Here is an 18,963-nt window from a genome sequence, read left to right as displayed (position 1 = left end):
ATATTTGGCAATTGCTCCGCCTCCACACCAATAACGTCCTCATACATGTCGACACACACGTACCGACACACAGCAGACACACAGGGAATGCTCTATACGAAGACAGGACCCACTAGCCCTTTGGGGAGACAGAGGGAGAGTCTGCCAGCACACACCAAAAAGCGCTATATATGACAGGGATAGCCTTATGATTAAGTGCTCCCTTATAGCTGCTTTTATATTAATATATTGCCATTTATTTTGCCCCCCCTCTCTGTTATACCCTGTTTCTGTAGTGCAGTGCAGGGGAGAGACCTGGGAGCCTTCCTGACCAGCGGAGCTGTGACAGAAAATGGCGCCGTGTGCTGAGGAGATAGGCCCCGCCCCTTTTCCGGCGGGCTCGTCTCCCGCTATTTAGTACATTTAGGCAGGGGTAAATATCTCCATATAGCCTCTGGGGCTATATGTGAGGTATTTTTAGCCTTTTTAAAGGTTTACATTTGCCTCCCAGGGCGCCCCCCCCCCAGCGCCCTGCACCCTCAGTGACTGCCGTGTGAAGTGTGCTGAGAGGAAAATGGCGCACAGCTGCAGTGCTGTGCGCTACCTTAAGAAGACTGCAGGAGTCTTCAGCCGCCGATTCTGGACCTCTTCTTGCTTCAGCATCTGTGAGGGGGCCGGCGGCGTGGCTCCGGTGACCATCCAGGCTGTACCTGTGATCGTCCCTCTGGAGCTTCATGTCCAGTAGCCAAGAAGCCAATCCATCCTGCACGCAGGTGAGTTCACTTCTTCTCCCCTCTGTCCCTCGTTGCAGTGATCCTGTTGCCAGCAGGAATCACTGTAAAATAAAAAACCTAAGCTAAACTCTCTAAGCAGCTCTTTATGAGAGCCACCTAGAATTGCACCCTTCTCGGCCGGGCACAAAAATCTAACTGGAGTCTGGAGGAGGGTCATAGGGGGAGGAGCCAGTACACACCACCTGACCTGTAAAAGCTTTACTTTTGTGCCCTGTCTCCTGCGGAGCCGCTATTCCCCATGGTCCTTTCAGGAACCCCAGCATCCACTTAGGACGATAGAGAAACATCATTGACTTTTATTCCTGGTTGTCGTGGTCACGCCTTCGGGCAATTCTTCTACATGTCTAGGGGTCTGATACAACCTGCCAGGTTCCATTACACCTCAGCCCCAACAACTGAGGCTGCCTCCCGTCAGCTCAGGCCCTCAGTTGTGACAGTCCCTACAACTGAGGCTGCCTCCCGTCAGCTCAGGCCCTCAGTTGTGACACATGCGGGGGGAAGCCCAGCACAGGGCTATCCCGCCCCGCATGTCAGTGCCGCCCCCCCGCAGAAGTGCAAAAGCATCGCACAGCGGCAATGCTTTTGCACTTTAGGAGTAGCTCCCGGCCAGCGCAACTTTAGCGTGCTGGCCGGGAGCTACTCGTCGCTCCCCGGCACGCAGCCGCTGCGGCCCGCCCCCCGCACGGTCCGGCCATGCCTGCATTGGCCGGACCGCGCCCACGAAATGGCGGCCAAGCTTTGCCGTTCCGCCCCCCCCCCCCCCCCCCCCCCCGCGCGCCCAGTGTCCGCCTCTGCCTTACAATTAGGCAGAGGTGATCGTAGTGCAGTGACGGCCTTCGGCCGTGCCAGATCTAACTCTCTCTGTTGTCATTATGATTTAAAAAGAGTAAACACAGTTGTTTGACAATAAATGGCTTCACCCAACCACTAACCATGAGTGAAAGAAAAGTTTGTGAGTTATCATTCATATTCTCTGACAAATGGCCAGAAAATCATAAATTCTGCTAGGGCAGTGGTTCTCAAACTCGGTCCTCAGGACCCCACACAGTGCATGTTTTGCAGGTAACCCAGCAGGTGCAGAGGTGTATTAATTACTCACTGACACATTTAAAAGGCCCACAGGTGGAGCTAATTATATCACGTGTGATTCTGTGAAGAGACCTGCAAAACATGCACCGTGTGGGGTCCTGAGGACCGAGTTTGAGAACCTGTGTGCTAGGGTATGTAAACTTATGAGCACAACTGTATGTTCACAAACTACTCATTTTATGGTTACAAAAAATGCAGGAAATCTGTAATTAATAAAATGTGATATGATCTTACATGTATTTTGGAGGGATGAGTTATAACACACTATGCTGTCAGCCATGTTTCCGAACACAATGAGCACTATAGGGTCGCAGACACCATTCACCACTGCTCCAAGGAATCCAATAATCATATAGAATATATCCAGCCCATCTGCAAATCGAAACTATCAGCAACAAAAGAAGAGAAAATTAGTAACTCACAGTGAATATAGCAAGTGCCACTTTACACAGAGCAATAGGCATGATTCATGTTTGTAAGTAAAACAAAAAAAAAGCAAGTACTGTAACTTTGTGTCTGGAACAAACCATGTCATAATACAAGGGGAGCAAATACATTTATACTTTTTCTGTGCAGGTAAATACTGCTTTTGCATGTATGTAAATGTTAGCTTTATTTTTACACTGCAATATAGATTTCCATTTGAATAAATCCCCAACCAAATCTAAATCTCTCTGCACAAGTTACATCTGCCCGCCCCCCCTGCAGTGCACATAGGTGGTCATTCCGAGTTGTTCGCTCGTTGCCGTTTTTCGCAACGGAGTGATTAGATAGAAAATGCGCATGGTACGCAGCGCGCATGCGCTTAGTTATTTAACACAAAACTTAGTAAATTTACACAGGCTCGAGCGACGTTTTTTCAATGCTAGAGTGATCGTAGTGTGATTGACAGGAAGTGGGAGTTTCTGGGCGGCAACATGGCGTTTTCAGGGAGTGTGCTAAAAAATGCAGGCGTGCCAGGTAAAAACGCAGGAGTGGCTGGAGAAACGGGGGAGTGGCTGGCTGAACGCAGGGCGTGCTTGTGACGTCAAACCAGGAACTAAACGGACCGAGCTGATCGCAATCTAGGAGTAGGTCTGGAGCTACTCAGAAACTGCAAGGAATTATTTAGTAGCAATTTTGCTAATCTTTCGTTCGCTATTCTGCTAAGCTAAGATACATTCCCAGAGGGCGGCGGCCTAGCGTTTGCAATGCTGCTAAAAGCAGCTAGCGAGCGAACAACTCTGAATGAGGGCCATGGTTATGTCCAGTTGCTTGCTTTTTTTGCTTTACTGAACGGGTCCTGAACATGTGCAAAATACCATCAATCGGTGCAAATTACCCAAACCTGAATGCAGTGCCATACCTAGACATGTTAGAGCTGCGTGCAAGAAACAGCATTGGCGCCCCCCAATCCCCCTTCATATTTAAAATAGGGCTAGTGTGCACGGCAAAATAATGCATGGCTTCATGAGGAAGGGGTGTGGCCACAAAATAATACCAATTCATATTACGCTGTACAGTAGTCTTCATTATTCAAATTACGCCACACAGTAGCGCCACTTACACACATTTCACCGGGTAGAACTCCTTTTAGACATTACGCTAGGTAGAGGAGCCCCTGTCACACGTTACGCCAGGTTAGAGCCTCCTTTTACAAATTACAGCAGGTAGAGTGCCCTTTTATACATTACGGAAGGTAGAGCCTCCTTTTACACATTACGGCAGGTAGAGCCCCCTTTTACACATCACGGAAGGTAGAGTCCCCTTTTACACATTACAGCAGGTAGACCCCCTTTTACACATTACAGAAGGAAGAGCCCCTTTTACACATTACAGCAGCTAATGCTTCCTTTTACACATTACGCCAGGTAGAGTGCCCTTTTACACATTACGGCAGCCTGTCCCCTACACACACACACACACACACACACACACACACACACACACACACACACACACACAGCCTGTCCCCTACAAACACACACACACACAGCCTGTCCCCTACACACACAGTCTGTTCCCCCAATGCAAACATAAACACAGCCTGTCCCCTACACACATAGTGTGTTCCCCCAATACATACATACACAAAGCCTGTCCCCTACACACACAGTCTGTTCCCCCAATGCATACATACACAAAGCATGTCCCCAACACCAGGGACATGCAGTCAGGGGAGGCAGTGCCTCCCCTGTCAGCAATGATTGAAATAATACTAAGAAGATACTTATGACATGTTCTGTGCAATACGTATTTTCTTTAGTCTTTATATTATTTTAATCATTTCTATGACGTCTACAAAGTTTTAAATATGTTTAGGAGACACCGCTGTCGGTGCCTCCTGCTGTCAGTGTGAAAGGGCTGGAAACAGGGGCCGGGGCGAAACAACGGGCAGTAAAAGCCCATTAAAAAAAGCCTAGTATGTGGCACTTACTGGAAGTGCCTCTATTACAGGGGCGTCCTTTCAGCCCATATGAAAGCACGCTCCTGTCACCTAGGTTGATCTGATTGGACAGTGGGGAGGGTCCGCCTAGCTGCCCATCACCAAACCACTTCCCTTCCTGGGGCCAGCTACCGTGAGCGCGCACCGCACCCCCCCCCCCCCCCCCACCGATCCCCTTCCCCTCTCCCCTGCTGGAGTTTGTAGCTGTGGCATCTCCTCTTCTGCCACAAGCTTACACCAATGACGCCGATAGTGCCCCCCCCCCCCCCCGCACTGAAGTATACAGCCGCGGCATTACCTCTCCTTTTGTCGCTTCATATGCAGGCCTGCAAACCGCGCTCAGCGGAATGTCTGCATTGGCCGGCACCAGTAGTGAGGCGGACACTGTTGGAGGCACTGAAGAGCTGAGGTGCGCCCCTCCCCACAACCCACTGGACCGTGCAGGGAAAAGATGGGTGTGAGCTGCCTGAGAAGCAGGACCCATCTCTTCCACTCAGTCTATCCCAGTGTACATCCTGTGTGAGCCTGCTGTAAAGAGGTGAGGTTCTTATTCATTTTATTTTAACTTATGCTCAACGGGTCCCTTCCACACCCATCCTGCCCACTTCACACCACTACTCCCATCCTGCCACCTTTTTATTACTTCCAGCCTGCCCCTCCTCTACACAGGATGCAGTTAAGTTCCTAAGGGATGGGATCCCGGCGTTTGATATACTGACAACAGAATCCTGAAGGATGACAAAAGCCCGGCGTCTAAATACCGACGCTGCTCGGGATACCGGTGTCAGAATACCAACAGTCGGATTCCCGAATGTCCTTCCAGCAGGACATGCTGGGTCAGGTTTAGGCATGAGAAGGGGGGTTAGGATTAGGGTGCAGGGCCGGGAAGGTACCAGGGATGGAGGGTTAGGTATAGGCACGTAGAAGAGAAGGTTAGGGTTAGGCACCAAGCGGGAAGGGTTAGGTTTAGGCACCCACAAGGGAGGGTTAGGGTAGGGGGCAGGGGACGGTTAGGGTACTTTACAAATGGCTGTCGGCATTCTGACGGTCGGGATGCCGCTGTCGGTATTCTGACCGCCGGCAACCCGTCAATCGGTGAATCATACTAAACCCCTCTGCAATACTATTACTCACTGCCTGCCCCCCTATTCTGAACTACTATTACTCCCATCCTGTCCCCACTACTATTCCCAGCCTGCCCTCTGCTCTCCACCATTACTACTCCCAGTCTGTCCCCCCGCTCCTCACTGCTACAACTCTCAGCTTGTCCCCTGCTCTCCACCATGACTACTCCCATCCTACCCCCTGCTCTTTCTCCCATCTCCCCATATTCCTCCTCTCTGTTTCCAGTAAATGTAAAAAAAAATTACAATATACAGATGGAGCCACGCTGATCGTGGCACTGTCTGTGCCTGGGCGTGCCTATCGCCGTGTCTGTGACAGATGCGCCCCATTCACTAGAATGGGAGATCGTCTCTGTGCACTCCCGGCAGGGTTAGGCGGACGGATCGCCTAGTCACACCGGGAGTGCGCGCCTGTGATGGAGCCACACTGGATGAATGTGGCTCCATCTGTATTAGCCGCCTGCTCTTTACAAGTTTGATGAGCAGGCAGGCAGCAGGAATTGGCAGCGGAATCGGACTGAGATGTGGATTAGCAGATGAAGGCTGGGCGGTTGATGGCGGCGATTTTGTAGGCCATTGGCGGGGGCAACGGCAGTAGCGGACATTGGTTCGGCAGTGGTAGGAGTCATTGGTGGGACTCGACGGACATTATGGCTACAGTGCCTCACCAGCCACTGACCTCACCGCACGCCACTGCCCTACACAGAGGCACTCAGACGGTCCCCTACACCCAGTCTGTTCCACCAATCCGCAAGCAAACAATCCCTGGCGCTTATATAACCACCAATTCTGTTTGGTCTCTCAATAGAACTAAAAGTGCTACTAATACCCCTTTTACACTGACAATTTTATCCCGGGATTTTGCACGTGAACGCGCATCATCCCGGGATTTTTGTCAGTGTGAATGGGTACAGGGACAATTTCCCGGGCCGAGCATCCCGGGATTTCAACCCAGGTATCGACCTGGGTTGAATCCGGGACCGTCCCGGGAAGCTGTGCAGTGTGAACGGGTATACCGGGTCAAGGCGACCCGGCACCCGTTCTCTGCATAGGAGGAGGCGGTGCTTGGAGAAGATTATCTCCAAGCACCGCCTCCGGTAGAGTCAGCGGTGATGTCACCGACCTGGCAATATGCCGGGTCGGGCCGCTAATGTAAAAGGATCATTCCCGGGAATGTGTCCCGGCAAATATACCGGGACACATTCCCGGGAATGACCCGAGGCTGCGAGTGTAAAAGGGGTATAAGCAGCTCCCAAATGTCACCACTGTAGTGACAAAAATTACTAGAGGTAAAAACAGATGATATAGAATATCAAGGGAGCGCTTCTGGAATCTATATAGAAAATGTGGTTTATTTTAAAAAATATACGAAAAATAGCACAATATCAATTACATACACATTACATGCATATACAATAAAAAATGAATATGTTATAAAAAAAACTATTTTACAACCGTAGTTGTATCTGGAAAACAATCATCCTCTACTGATGGTTTATTATTGGCCGAGGATCTCGTTAGAGTATTAGCTCAATTCACTGTCCGTCATACAAATAAAATTAAATTTGCAGGACATACTTGTATAAATGAAGGGTATCCAAATAAATGCTTAATAACACAGTATTCTTCCCAACTCTCCTATATTCCTCTGTGTCAGTTGTAAGTTCTGATGGAGGGACAGCGTTTTTTTAGCTCTATGCAATATACATAACGCTGAACTCACCTCCTGGATATGTATCCATTTAGCTGGAGCTGCACGTAGAGGGGCAGAGGGAGATCACCACTGTCCTTTATACGGTTGTTGCTGCCTGTATCTGTTGCACACTATTTGAAAGCTCTGTATAGCAGTGGATGGAATACCGCTCACCGCTTTCTGCTCTGGTCCGCCACTGTCGTATTGTACCTCGATTGTCCGCGAGGCTAGGGTTGACCAGGAGCTGACATGTTGTATTAGAGCAGAGCTGGCCAAACCAGTCCTCGAGATCTACCAACAGTTCACATTTTCCAGACCACCTAGCTGGTGCACAGATGTAGTCATTACTAATTAAGATGTGCTGCATTCATTCCTAACTGACAATTCTACAGATCTCCAGGAGGCCTAGAAAACATGAACTGTTGGTAGATCTCGAGGACCGGTTTGGCCAGCTCTGTATTAGAGGAATACAGTGAGATGTCCGGATACAAATTTCTGAATAAGGCAAAGTACTTACGCATTTCTCTGCACCTGTGTTATGGTGGTTTCGTCTGAGGTTGAAGACTACTGTGTTATTAAGCATTTATTTGGATACCCTTCATTTATACTACAAGTATCTCCTGCAACTTTAATTTTATTTGTATCACGGACAATGAATTCAGCTAATACTCTAACAAGATCCTTGGCCAATAATAAACCATCAGCAGAGGACGATTGTTTTCCGGGTACATCTACGGTTGTGAAATAGCGTTTTATAACATTATAACATATTCATTTCTCTGACGTCCTAGTGGATGCTGGGAACTCCGTAAGGACCATGGGGAATAGCGGGCTCCGAAGGAGACTGGGCACTCTAAGAAAGAATTAGGACTACCTGGTGTGCACTGGCTCCTCCCTCTATGCCCCTCCTCCAGACCTCAGTTAGAATCTGTGCCCGGCTCGAGCTGGATGCACACTAGGGGCTCTCCTGAGCTTCTAGAAAAGAAAGTATATTTAGGTTTTTTATTTTCAGCGAGATCTGCTGGCAACAGACTCACTGCAACGAGGGACTTAGGGGAGAGAAGCGAACCTACCTGCTTGCAGCTAGCTTGGGCTTCTAGGCTACTGGACACCATTAGCTCCAGAGGGATCGAACACAGGCCCAGCCTCGGTCGTCCGGTCCCGGAGCCGCGCCGCCGTCCCCCTTGCAGAGCCAGAAGCAAAAAGAACGTCCAGGAAATCGGCGGCAGAAGACTCCGGTCTTCATTAAGGTAGCGTACAGCACTGCAGCTGTGCGCCATTGCTCCCCATGCACACCTCACACTCCGGTCACTGATGGGTGCAGTGCGCTGGGGGGGGGCGCCCTGGGCTGCAATAAGATTACCTTACATTGGCAAAAAAATACATATAATATATTCATTAAGACTATATATGTGTAGAATCCCCTGCCATATATCCATAAAAAAAAGCGGGAGAAGTCCGCCGTGAAGGGAGCGGGGCTATCTCCCTCAGCACACTGGCGCCATTTCCTCTCACAGCTCCGCTGGAAGGACGCTCCCCAGGCTCTCCCCTGCAGTTTCCAGGCTCAATAGGGTAAAAAAGAGAGGGGGGGCACTAAATTTAGGCGCAAATACTATATATATAGCTGCTATAGGGTAAAATCACTCATTATAGTGTACATCCCTGTGATTTATAGCGCTGTGGTGTGTGCTGGCATACTCTCTCTCTGTCTCCCCAAAGGACTTTGTGGGGTCCTGTCCTCAGTCAGAGCATTCCCTGTGTGTGTGCGGAGTGTCGGTACGGCTGTGTCGACATGTTTGATGAGGAGGCTTATGTGGAGGCAGAGCAGGTGCCGATAAATGTGATGTCACCCCCTGCGGGGTCGACACCTGTGTGGATGGATATGTGGAAGGAATTACGTGACAGTGTCAACTCCTTTCATAAGAGGTTTGATGACATAGCAGATGTGGGACAGCTGGCTTCTCAGTCCGTGCCTGCCCAGGCGTCTCAAAAGCCATCAGGGGCTCAAAAACGCCCGCTACCTCAGATGGCAGACACAGATGTCGACACGGATACTGACTCCAGTGTCGACGACGATGAGACTAGTGTACATTCCAATAGGGCCATCCGTTACATGATTACGGCAATGAAAAATGTGTTGCACATTTCTGACATTAACCCTGGTACCACAAAAAAGGGTATTATGTTTGGGGAGAAAAAGCAACCTGTGGTTTTTCCCCCTTCTGAAGAGTTAAATGAAGTGTGTGATGAAGCGTGGGTTTCCCCCGATAAGAAACTGGTAATTTCCAAAAAGTTACTAAGGGCGTACCCTTTCCCGCCAGAGGATAGGATACGTTGGGAGACATCCCCTAGGGTGGATAAAGCGCATACACGCTTGTCAAAGAAGGTGGCACTACCGTCTCTGGATACGGCCGCCCTAAAGGAGCCTGTGGATAGAAAGCAGGAGGCTATCCTGAAGTCTGTATATACACACTCAGGTATTATACTGAGACCGGCTATTGCTTCAGCATGGATGTGCAGTGCTGCAGCTGCGTGGTCAGATTCCCTGTCTGATAACATTGATACCCTTGACAGGGACACTATATTGCTAACTGTAGAGCACATTAAAGACGTAGTCTTATACATGAGAGATGCACAGAGGGATATTTGCCAACTGGCATCTAGAATAAATGCAATGTCCATTTCTGCCAGGAGAGTATTATGGACTCGGCAGTGGACAGGTGATGCGGATTCTAAAAGGCACATGGAGGTTTTGCCTTACAAGGGTGAGGAATTGTTTGGGGATGGTCTCTCGGACCTCGTTTCCACAGCGACGGCTGGGAAGTCGACATTTTTACCCCATGTTCCCTCACAGCCAAAGAAAGCACCATATTATCAGGTACAGTCGTTTCGGCCCCAGAAAGGCAAGCGGGTTAAAGGCGCGTCCTTTCTGCCCAGAGGCAGAGGTAGGGGGAAAAAGCTGCACCAAACAGCAAGTTCCCAGGAACAAAAGTCCTCTCCCGCTTCCTCTAAGTCCACCGCATGACGCTGGGGCTCCACAGGTGGAGCCAGGTGCGGTGGGGGCCCGTCTCCGGAACTTCAGCGACCAGTGGGTTCGCTCACGGGTGGATCCCTGGATTCTACAAGTGGTATCTCAGGGGTACAAGCTGGAATTCGAGACGTCTCCCCCTCGCCGTTTCCTCAAATCAGCCTTGCCAACTACTCCCCCAGACAGGGAGGCGGTGCTGGAGGCGATTCACAAGCTGTACTCCCAGCAGGTGATAACCAAAATACCCCTCCTTCAACAGGGACGGGGTTACTATTCCACAATGTTTGTGGTACCGAAACCGGATGGTTTGGTGAGACCCATTTTAAATTTGAAATCCTTGAACACTTATATAAGAAGGTTCAAGTTCAAGATGGAATCGCTCAGGGCGGTTATTGCAAGCCTGGACGAAGGGGATTACATGGTATCACTGGACATCAAGGATGCTTACCTGCATGTCCCCATTTACCCTCCTCACCAGGAGTACCTCAGATTTGTGGTACAGGACTGTAATTACCAATTCCAGACGTTGCCGTTTGGTCTGTCCACGGCACCGAGGGTATTTACCAAGGTAATGGCCGAAATGATGATACTCCTTTGAAAAAAGGGAGTTATAATTATCCCGTACTTGGACGATCTCCTTATAAAGGCGAGGTCCAGGGAACAGTTGTTGATCGGAGTAGCACTAGCTCTGGAAGTGCTACAACAGCACGGCTGGATCCTGAATATTCCAAAGTCGCAGCTGGTTCCTACAACGCGTCTACTGTTCCTGGGGATGGTTCTGGACACAGAACAGAAAATAAGAATTTACTTACCGATAATTCTATTTCTCGTAGTCCGTAGTGGATGCTGGGGACTCCGTAAGGACCATGGGGAATAGCGGCTCCGCAGGAGACTGGGCACAAAAGTAAAAGCTTTAGGATCAGGTGGTGTGCACTGGCTCCTCCCCCTATGACCCTCCTCCAAGCCTCAGTTAGGATACTGTGCCCGGACGAGCGTACACAATAAGGAAGGATTTTGAATCCCGGGTAAGACTCATACCAGCCACACCAATCACACTGTACAACCTGTGATCTGAACCCAGTTAACAGCATGATAACAGCGGAGCCTCTGAAAAGATGGCTCACAACAATAATAACCCGTTTTAGTTAACAATAACTATGTACAAGTATTGCAGACAATCCGCACTTGGGATGGGCGCCCAGCATCCACTACGGACTACGAGAAATAGAATTATCGGTAAGTAAATTCTTATTTTCTCTGACGTCCTAAGTGGATGCTGGGGACTCCGTAAGGACCATGGGGATTATACCAAAGCTCCCAAACGGGCGGGAGAGTGCGGATGACTCTGCAGCACCGAATGAGAGAACTCCAGGTCCTCCTCAGCCAGGGTATCAAATTTGTAGAATTTTGCAAACGTGTTTGCCCCTGACCAAGTAGCAGCTCGGCAAAGTTGTAAAGCCGAAACCCCTCGGGCAGCCACCCAAGATGAGCCCACCTTCCTTGTGGAATGGGCATTTACATATTTTGGCTGTGGCAGGCCTGCCACAGAATGTGCAAGCTGAATTGTACTACACATCCAACTAACAATCGTCTGCTTAGAAGCAAGAGCACCCAGTTTGTTGGGTGCATACAGGATAACAGCAAGTCAGTTTTCCTGACTCCAGCCGTCCTGGAAACATATATTTTCAGGGCCCTGACAACATCTAGCAACTTGGAGTCCTCCAAGTCCCTAGTAGCCGCAGGTACCACAATAAGCTGGTTCAGGTGAAACGCTGACACCACCTTAGGGAGAAACTGGGGACGAGTCCGCAGCTCTGCCCTGTCCGAATGGACAATCAGATATGGGCTTTTGTGAGACAAAGCCGCCAATTCTGACACTCGCCTGGCCGAGGCCAGGGCCAACAGCATGGTCACTTTCCATGTGAGATATTTCAAATCCACAGATTTGAGCGGTTTAAACCAATGTGATTTGAGGAATCCCAGAACTACGTTGAGATCCCACAGTGCCACTGGAGGCAGAAAAGGGGGTTGTATATGCAGTACTCCCCTGACAAACTTCTGGACTTCAGGAACTGAAGCCAATTCTTTCTGGAAGAAAATCGACAGGGCCGAAATTTGAACCTTAATGGACCCCAATTTGAGGCCCATAGGCACTCCTGTTTGCAGGAAATGCAGGAATCGACCGAGTTGAAATTCCTCCGTGGGGCCTTCCTGGCCTCACACCATGCAACATATTTTCGCCAAATGTGGTGATAATGTTGTGCGGTCACCTCCTTCCTGGCTCTGACCAGGGTAGGGATGACCTCTTCCGGAATGCCTTTTTCCCTTAGGATCCGGCGTTCAACCGCCATGCCGTCAAACGCAGCCGCGGTAAGACTTGGAACAGACATGATCCTTGCTGAAGCAAGTCCCTTCTTAGTATCTCTTGAAGTTCCGGGTACCAAGTCCTTCTTGGCCAATCCGGAGCCACGAGTATAGTTCTTACTCCTCTCCGTCTTATAATTCTCAGTACCTTGGGTATGAGAGGCAGAGGAGGGAACACATACACCGACTGGTACACCCACGGTGTTACCAGAGCGTCTCTGCTATTGCCTGAGGGTCTCTTGACCTGGCGCAATACCTGTCCAGTTTTTTGTTCAGACGGGACGCCATCATGTCCACCTTTGGTCTTTCCCAACGGTTCACAATCATGTGGAAGACTTCCAGATGAAGTCCCCACTCTCCCGGGTGGAGGTCGTGCCTGCTGAGGAAGTCTGCTTCCCAGTTGTCCACTCCCGGAATGAACACCGCTGACAGTGTTATTACATGATTTTTCGCCCAGCGAAGAATCCTTGCTGCCATTGCCCTCCTGCTTCTTGTGCCGCCCTGTCTGTTTACGTGGGCGACTGCCGTGATGTTGTCCGACTGGATCAGCACCGGTTGACTTTGAAGCAGAGGTCTTCCTAGGCTCAGAGCATTGTAAATTGCCCTTAGCTCCAGTATATTTATGTGGAGAGAAGTCTCCAGACTTGACCACACTCCTTGGAAATTTCTTCCCTGTGTGACTGCTCCCCAGCCTCTCAGGCTGGCATCCGTGGTCACCAGGACCCAGTCCTGAATGCCGAATCTGCTGCCCTCTAGTAGATGAGCACTCTGCAGCCACCACAGAAGAGACACCCTTGTCCTTGGAGACAGGATTATCCGCTGATGCATCTGAAGATGCGATCCGGACCATTCGTCCAGCAGATCCCACTGAAAAATTCTTGCGTGAAATCTGCCGAATGGAATCGCTTCGTAAGAAGCCACCATTTTTCCCAGGACTCTTGTGCATTGATGCACTGACACTTGGCCTGGTTCTAGGAGGTTCCTAACTAGCTCGGATAACTCCCTGGCTTTCTCCTCCGGGAGAAACACCTTTTTCTGGACTGTGTCCAGAATCATCCCTAGGAACAGCAGACGTGTCGTCGGAATCAGCTGCGATTTTGGAATATTTAGAATCCACCCGTGCTGTCGTAGAACTACTTGAGATAGTGCTACTCCGACCTCCAACTGTTCTCTGGACCTTGCCCTTATCAGGAGATCGTCCAAGTAAGGGATAATTAAGACGCCTTTTCTTTGAAGAAGAATCATCATTTCGGCCATTACCTTGGTAAAGACCCGGGGTGCCGTGGACAATCCAAACGGCAGCGTCTGAAACTGATAGTGACAGTTCTGTACCACGAACCTGAGGTACCCTTGGTGAGAAGGGCAAATTGGGACATGGAGGTAAGCATCCTTGATGTCCAGGGACACCATATAGTCCCCTTCTTCCTGGTTCGCTATCACTGCTCTGAGTGACTCCATCTTGATTTGAACCTTTGTATGTAAGTGTTCAAAGATTTCAGATTTAGAATAGGTCTCACCGAGCCGTCTGGCTTCAGTACCACAAATAGTGTGGAATAATACCCCTTTCCTTGTTGTAGGAGGGGTACTTTGATTATCACCTGCTGGGAATACAGCTTGTGAATTGTTTCCAATACTGCCTCCCTGTCAGAGGGAGACGTTGGTAAAGCAGACTTCAGGAACCTGCGAGGGGGAGACGTCTCGAACTTCCAATCTGTACCCCTGGGATACTACTTGTAGGATCCAGGGGTCCACTTGCGCGTGAGCCCACTGCGCGCTGAAACTCTTGAGACGACCCCCCACCGCACCTGAGTCCGCTTGTACGGCCCCAGCGTCATGCTGAGGACTTGGCAGAAGCGGTGGAGGGCTTCTGTTCCTGGGAAGGAGCTGCCTGCTGCAGTCTTCTTCCCTTTCCTCTACCCCTGGGCAGATATGACTGGCCTTTTGCCCGCTTGCCCTTATGGGGACGAAAGGACTGAGGCTGAAAAGACGGTGTCTTTTTCTGCTGAGATGTGACTTGGGGTAAAAAAGGTGGATTTTCCAGCTGTTGCCGTGGCCACCAGGTCCGATGGACCGACCCTAAATAACTCCTCCCCTTTATACGGCAATACTTCCATGTGCCGTTTGGAATCTGCATCACCTGACCACTGTCGTGTCCATAAACATCTTCTGGCAGACATGGACATCGCACTTACTCTTGATGCCAGAGTGCAAATATCCCTCTGTGCATCTCGCATATATAGAAATGCATCTTTTAAATGCTCTATAGTCAATAAAATACTGTCCCTGTCAAGGGTATCAATATTTTCAGTCAGGGAATCCGACCAAGCCACCCCAGCGCTGCACATCCAGGCTGAGGCGATCGCTGGTCGCAGCATAACACCAGTATGTGTGTATATACTTTTTAGGATATTTTCCAGCCTCCTATCAGCTGGCTCCTTGAGGGCGGCCGTATCTGGAGACGGTAACGCCACTTGTTTTGATAAGCGTGTGAGCGGGAAAGGGTATAACGCCAATAATTTTCTATCGGGGGAAACCCACGCATCATCACACACTTCATTTAATTTATCTGATTCAGGAAAAACTACAGGTAGTTTTTTCACACCCCACATAATACCCTTTTTTGTGGTACTTGTAGTATCAGAAATATGTAACACCTCCTTCATTGCCCTTAACATGTAACGTGTGGCCCTAATGGAAAATACGTTTGTTTCTTCACCGTCGACACTGGAGTCAGTGTCTGTGTCTGTGTCGACCGACTGAGGTAATGGGCGTTTTAAAGCCCCTGACGGTGTTTGAGACGCCTGGACAGGTACTAATTGGTTTGCCGGCCGTCTCATGTCGTCAACCGACCTTGCAGCGTGTTGACATTATCACGTAATTCCCTAAATAAGCCATCCATTCCGGTGTCGACTCCCTAGAGAGTGACATCACCATTACAGGCAATTGCTCCGCCTCCTCACCAACATCGTCCTCATACATGTCGACACACACGTACCGACACACAGCACACACACAGGGAATGCTCTGATAGAGGACAGGACCCCACTAGCCCTTTGGGGAGACAGAGGGAGAGTTTGCCAGCACACACCAAAACGCTATAATTATACAGGGACAACCTTATATAAGTGTTTTCCCTTATAGCATCTTAATATATTATAATATCGCCACACAAAATGCCCCCCCTCTCTGTTTTAACCCTGTTTCTGTAGTGCAGTGCAGGGGAGAGCCTGGGAGCCTTCCTAGCAGCGGAGCTGTGTAGGAAAATGGCGCTGTGTGCTGAGGAGAATAGGCCCCGCCCCCTTTTCGGCGGGCTTCTTCTCCCGTTTTTCTGACAACCTGGCAGGGGTTAAATACATCCATATAGCCCCAGAGGCTATATGTGATGTATTTTTAGCCAGCATAGGTACTTTCATTGCTGCCCAGGGCGCCCCCCCCAGCGCCCTGCACCCTCAGTGACCGTTGGTGTGAAGTGTGCTGAGAGCAGTGGCGCACAGCTGCCGTGCTGTGCGCTACTTAAGAAGACTGGGAAGTCTTCAGCCGCCGATTTCTGGACCTCTTCTCTCTTCAGCATCTGCAAGGGGGTCGGCGGCGCGGCTCCGGTGACCCATCCAGGCTGTACCTGTGATCGTCCCTCTGGAGCTAGTGTCCAGTAGCCTAAGAAGCCAATCCATCCTGCACGCAGGTGAGTTCACTTCTTCTCCCCTAAGTCCCTCGTTGCAGTGAGCCTGTTGCCAGCAGGACTCACTGAAAATAAAAAACCTAACAAAACTTTTACTCTAAGCAGCTCTTTAGGAGAGCCACCTAGATTGCACCCTTCTCGGCCGGGCACAAAAACCTAACTGAGGCTTGGAGGAGGGTCATAGGGGGAGGAGCCAGTGCACACCACCTGATCCTAAAGCTTTTACTTTTGTGCCCTGTCTCCTGCGGAGCCGCTATTCCCCATGGTCCTTACGGAGTCCCCAGCATCCACTTAGGACGTCAGAGAAAAAGGTGTTTCTCCCGGAGGAGAAGGCCAAGGAATTGTCATCTCTAGTCAGAGACCTCCTAAAACCAAAATAGGTGTCAGTGCACCACTGCACGCGAGTCCTGGGAAAGATGGTAGCTTCTTACGAAGCAATTCCATTTGGAAGGTTCCATGCAAGGATCTTTCAGTGGGATCTGTTGGACAAGTGGTCCGGATCGCATCTTCAGATGCATCGGCTGATAACCCTGTCTCCAAGGACCAGGGTGTCGCTATTGTGGTGGCTGCAGAGTGCTCATCTTCTAGAGGGCCGCAGATTCGGCATACAGGACTGGGTCCTGGTGACCACGGATGCCAGCCTTCGAGGTTGGGGGGCAGTCACACAGGGAAGAAACATCCAAGGACTATGGATGAGTCAGGAGACTTCCCTACACATAAATATTCTGGAACTAAGGGCCATTTACAATGCCCTAAGTCAGGCAAGACCCCTGCTTCAACACCAGCCGGTGCTAATCCAGTCAGACAACATCACGGCGGTCGCCCATGTAAACCGTCAGGGCGGCACAAGAAGCAGGATGGCGATGGCAGAAGCCACAAGGATTCTCCGATGGGCGGAAAATCATGTGTTAGCACTGTCAGCAGTGTTCATTCCGGGAGTGGACAACTGGGAAGCAGACTTCCTCAGCAGGCACGACCTCCACCCGGGAGAGTGGGGACTTCATCCAGAAGTCTTCCAAATGATTGTACACCGTTGGGAAAGGCCACAGGTGGACATGATGGCGTCCCGCCTCAACAAAAAGCTAAAAAGATATTGCGCCAGGTCAAGGGACCCTCAGGCGATAGCTGTGGACGCTCTAGTGACACCGTGGGTGTACCAGTCGGTTTATGTGTTCCCTCCTCTGCCTCTCATACCCAAGGTACTGAGAATAATAAGGAGAGGAGTAAGAACTATACTTGTGGTTCCGGATTGGCCAAGAAGAGCTTGGTACCCAGAACTTCAAGAAATTATCTCAGAGGACCCATGGCCTCTGCCGCTCAGACAGGACCTGCTGCAGCAGGGGCCCTGTCTGTTCCAAGACTTACCGCGGCTGCGTTTGACGGCATGGCGGTTGAACACCGGATCCTAAAAGAAAAGGGCATTCCGGAGGAAGTCATTCCTACGCTGATTAAAGCTAGGAAAGATGTGACCGTAAGATATTATCACTGCATATGGCGAAAATATGTTGCTTGGTGTGAGGCCAGGAAGGCCCCAACGGAGGAGTTTCAGCTCGGTCGATTTCTGCACTTCCTACAGTCAGGAGTGTCTGTGGGCCTAAAATTGGGTTCCATTAAGGTCCAGATCTCGGCTCTGTCGATTTTCTTCCAAAAAGAACTGGCTTCACTGCCTGAAGTTCAGACTTTTGTTAAAGGAGTGCTGCATATTCAGCCCACTTTTGTGCCTCCAGTGGCACCGTGGGATCTCAACGCGGTGTTGGATTTCCTAAAGTCACATTGGTTTGAGCCACTTAAAACCGTGGAGCTAAAATACCTCACGTGGAAAGTGGTCATGCTGTTGGCCTTGGCGTCGGCCAGGCGTGTATCAGAATTGGCGGCTTTGTCTTGTAAAAGCCCTTATCTGATTTTTCATATGGATATGGCGGAATTGAGGACTCGTTCCCAATACCTTCCTAAGGTGGTTTCAGCTTTTCATGTGAACCAACCTATTGTGGTGCCTGCGGCTACTCGGGACTTGGAAGATTCCAAGTTACTGGACGTAGTCAGGGCCCTGAAAATAAGAATTTACTTACCGATAATTCTATTTCTCGGAGTCCGTAGTGGATGCTGGGGTTCCTGAAAGGACCATGGGGAATAGCGGCTCCGCAGGAGACAGGGCACAAAAAGTAAAGCTTTAGGATCAGGTGGTGTGCACTGGCTCCTCCCCCTATGACCCTCCTCCAAGCCTCAGTTAGGATACTGTGCCCGGACGAGCGTACACAATAAGGAAGGATTTATGAATCCCGGGTAAGACTCATACCAGCCACACCAATCACACTGTACAACCTGTGATCTGAACCCAGTTAACAGTATGATAACAGCGGAGCCTCTGAAAGATGGCTCACAACAATAATAACCCGATTTTTGTAACTATGTACAAGTATTGCAGATAATCCGCACTTGGGATGGGCGCCCAGCATCCACTACGGACTCCGAGAAATAGAATTATCGGTAAGTAAATTCTTATTTTCTCTATCGTCCTAGTGGATGCTGGGGTTCCTGAAAGGACCATGGGGATTATACCAAAGCTCCCAAACGGGCGGGAGAGTGCGGATGACTCTGCAGCACCGAATGAGAGAACTCCAGGTCCTCCTTAGCCAGGTTATCAAATTTGTAGGATTTTACAAACGTGTTTGCCCCTGACTAAATAGCCGCTCGGCAAAGTTGTAAAGCCGAGACCCCTCGGGCAGCCGCCCAAGATGAGCCCACCTTCCTTGTGGAATGGGCATTTACATATTTTGGCTGTGGCAGG

General features: G+C 50.0%; 1 protein-coding gene across 5 annotated transcripts in view; it reads right to left on the bottom strand.

The window, feature by feature from the left end:
* LOC134927391 (ATP-binding cassette sub-family B member 5-like) overlaps positions 1-18,963 on the bottom strand; it is a 250,582-nt gene that overhangs the window by 144,142 nt on the left and 87,477 nt on the right. For all 5 annotated transcript variants that reach the window (XM_063921770.1, XM_063921765.1, XM_063921768.1 and 2 more), the window contains one exon: positions 2,097-2,247. In XM_063921770.1, coding sequence (XP_063777840.1) covers positions 2,097-2,247 — 151 coding nt within the window. The remainder of the gene's footprint in view (positions 1-2,096; positions 2,248-18,963) is intronic.

The sequence above is a fragment of the Pseudophryne corroboree genome, chromosome 5 (assembly GCF_028390025.1).
Source record: "Pseudophryne corroboree isolate aPseCor3 chromosome 5, aPseCor3.hap2, whole genome shotgun sequence".
Classification (NCBI taxonomy): domain Eukaryota; kingdom Metazoa; phylum Chordata; class Amphibia; order Anura; family Myobatrachidae; genus Pseudophryne; species Pseudophryne corroboree.
The sequence above is the reverse complement of the archived record's forward strand: the minus strand, read 5'-3'. Positions and strand labels throughout refer to the sequence as shown.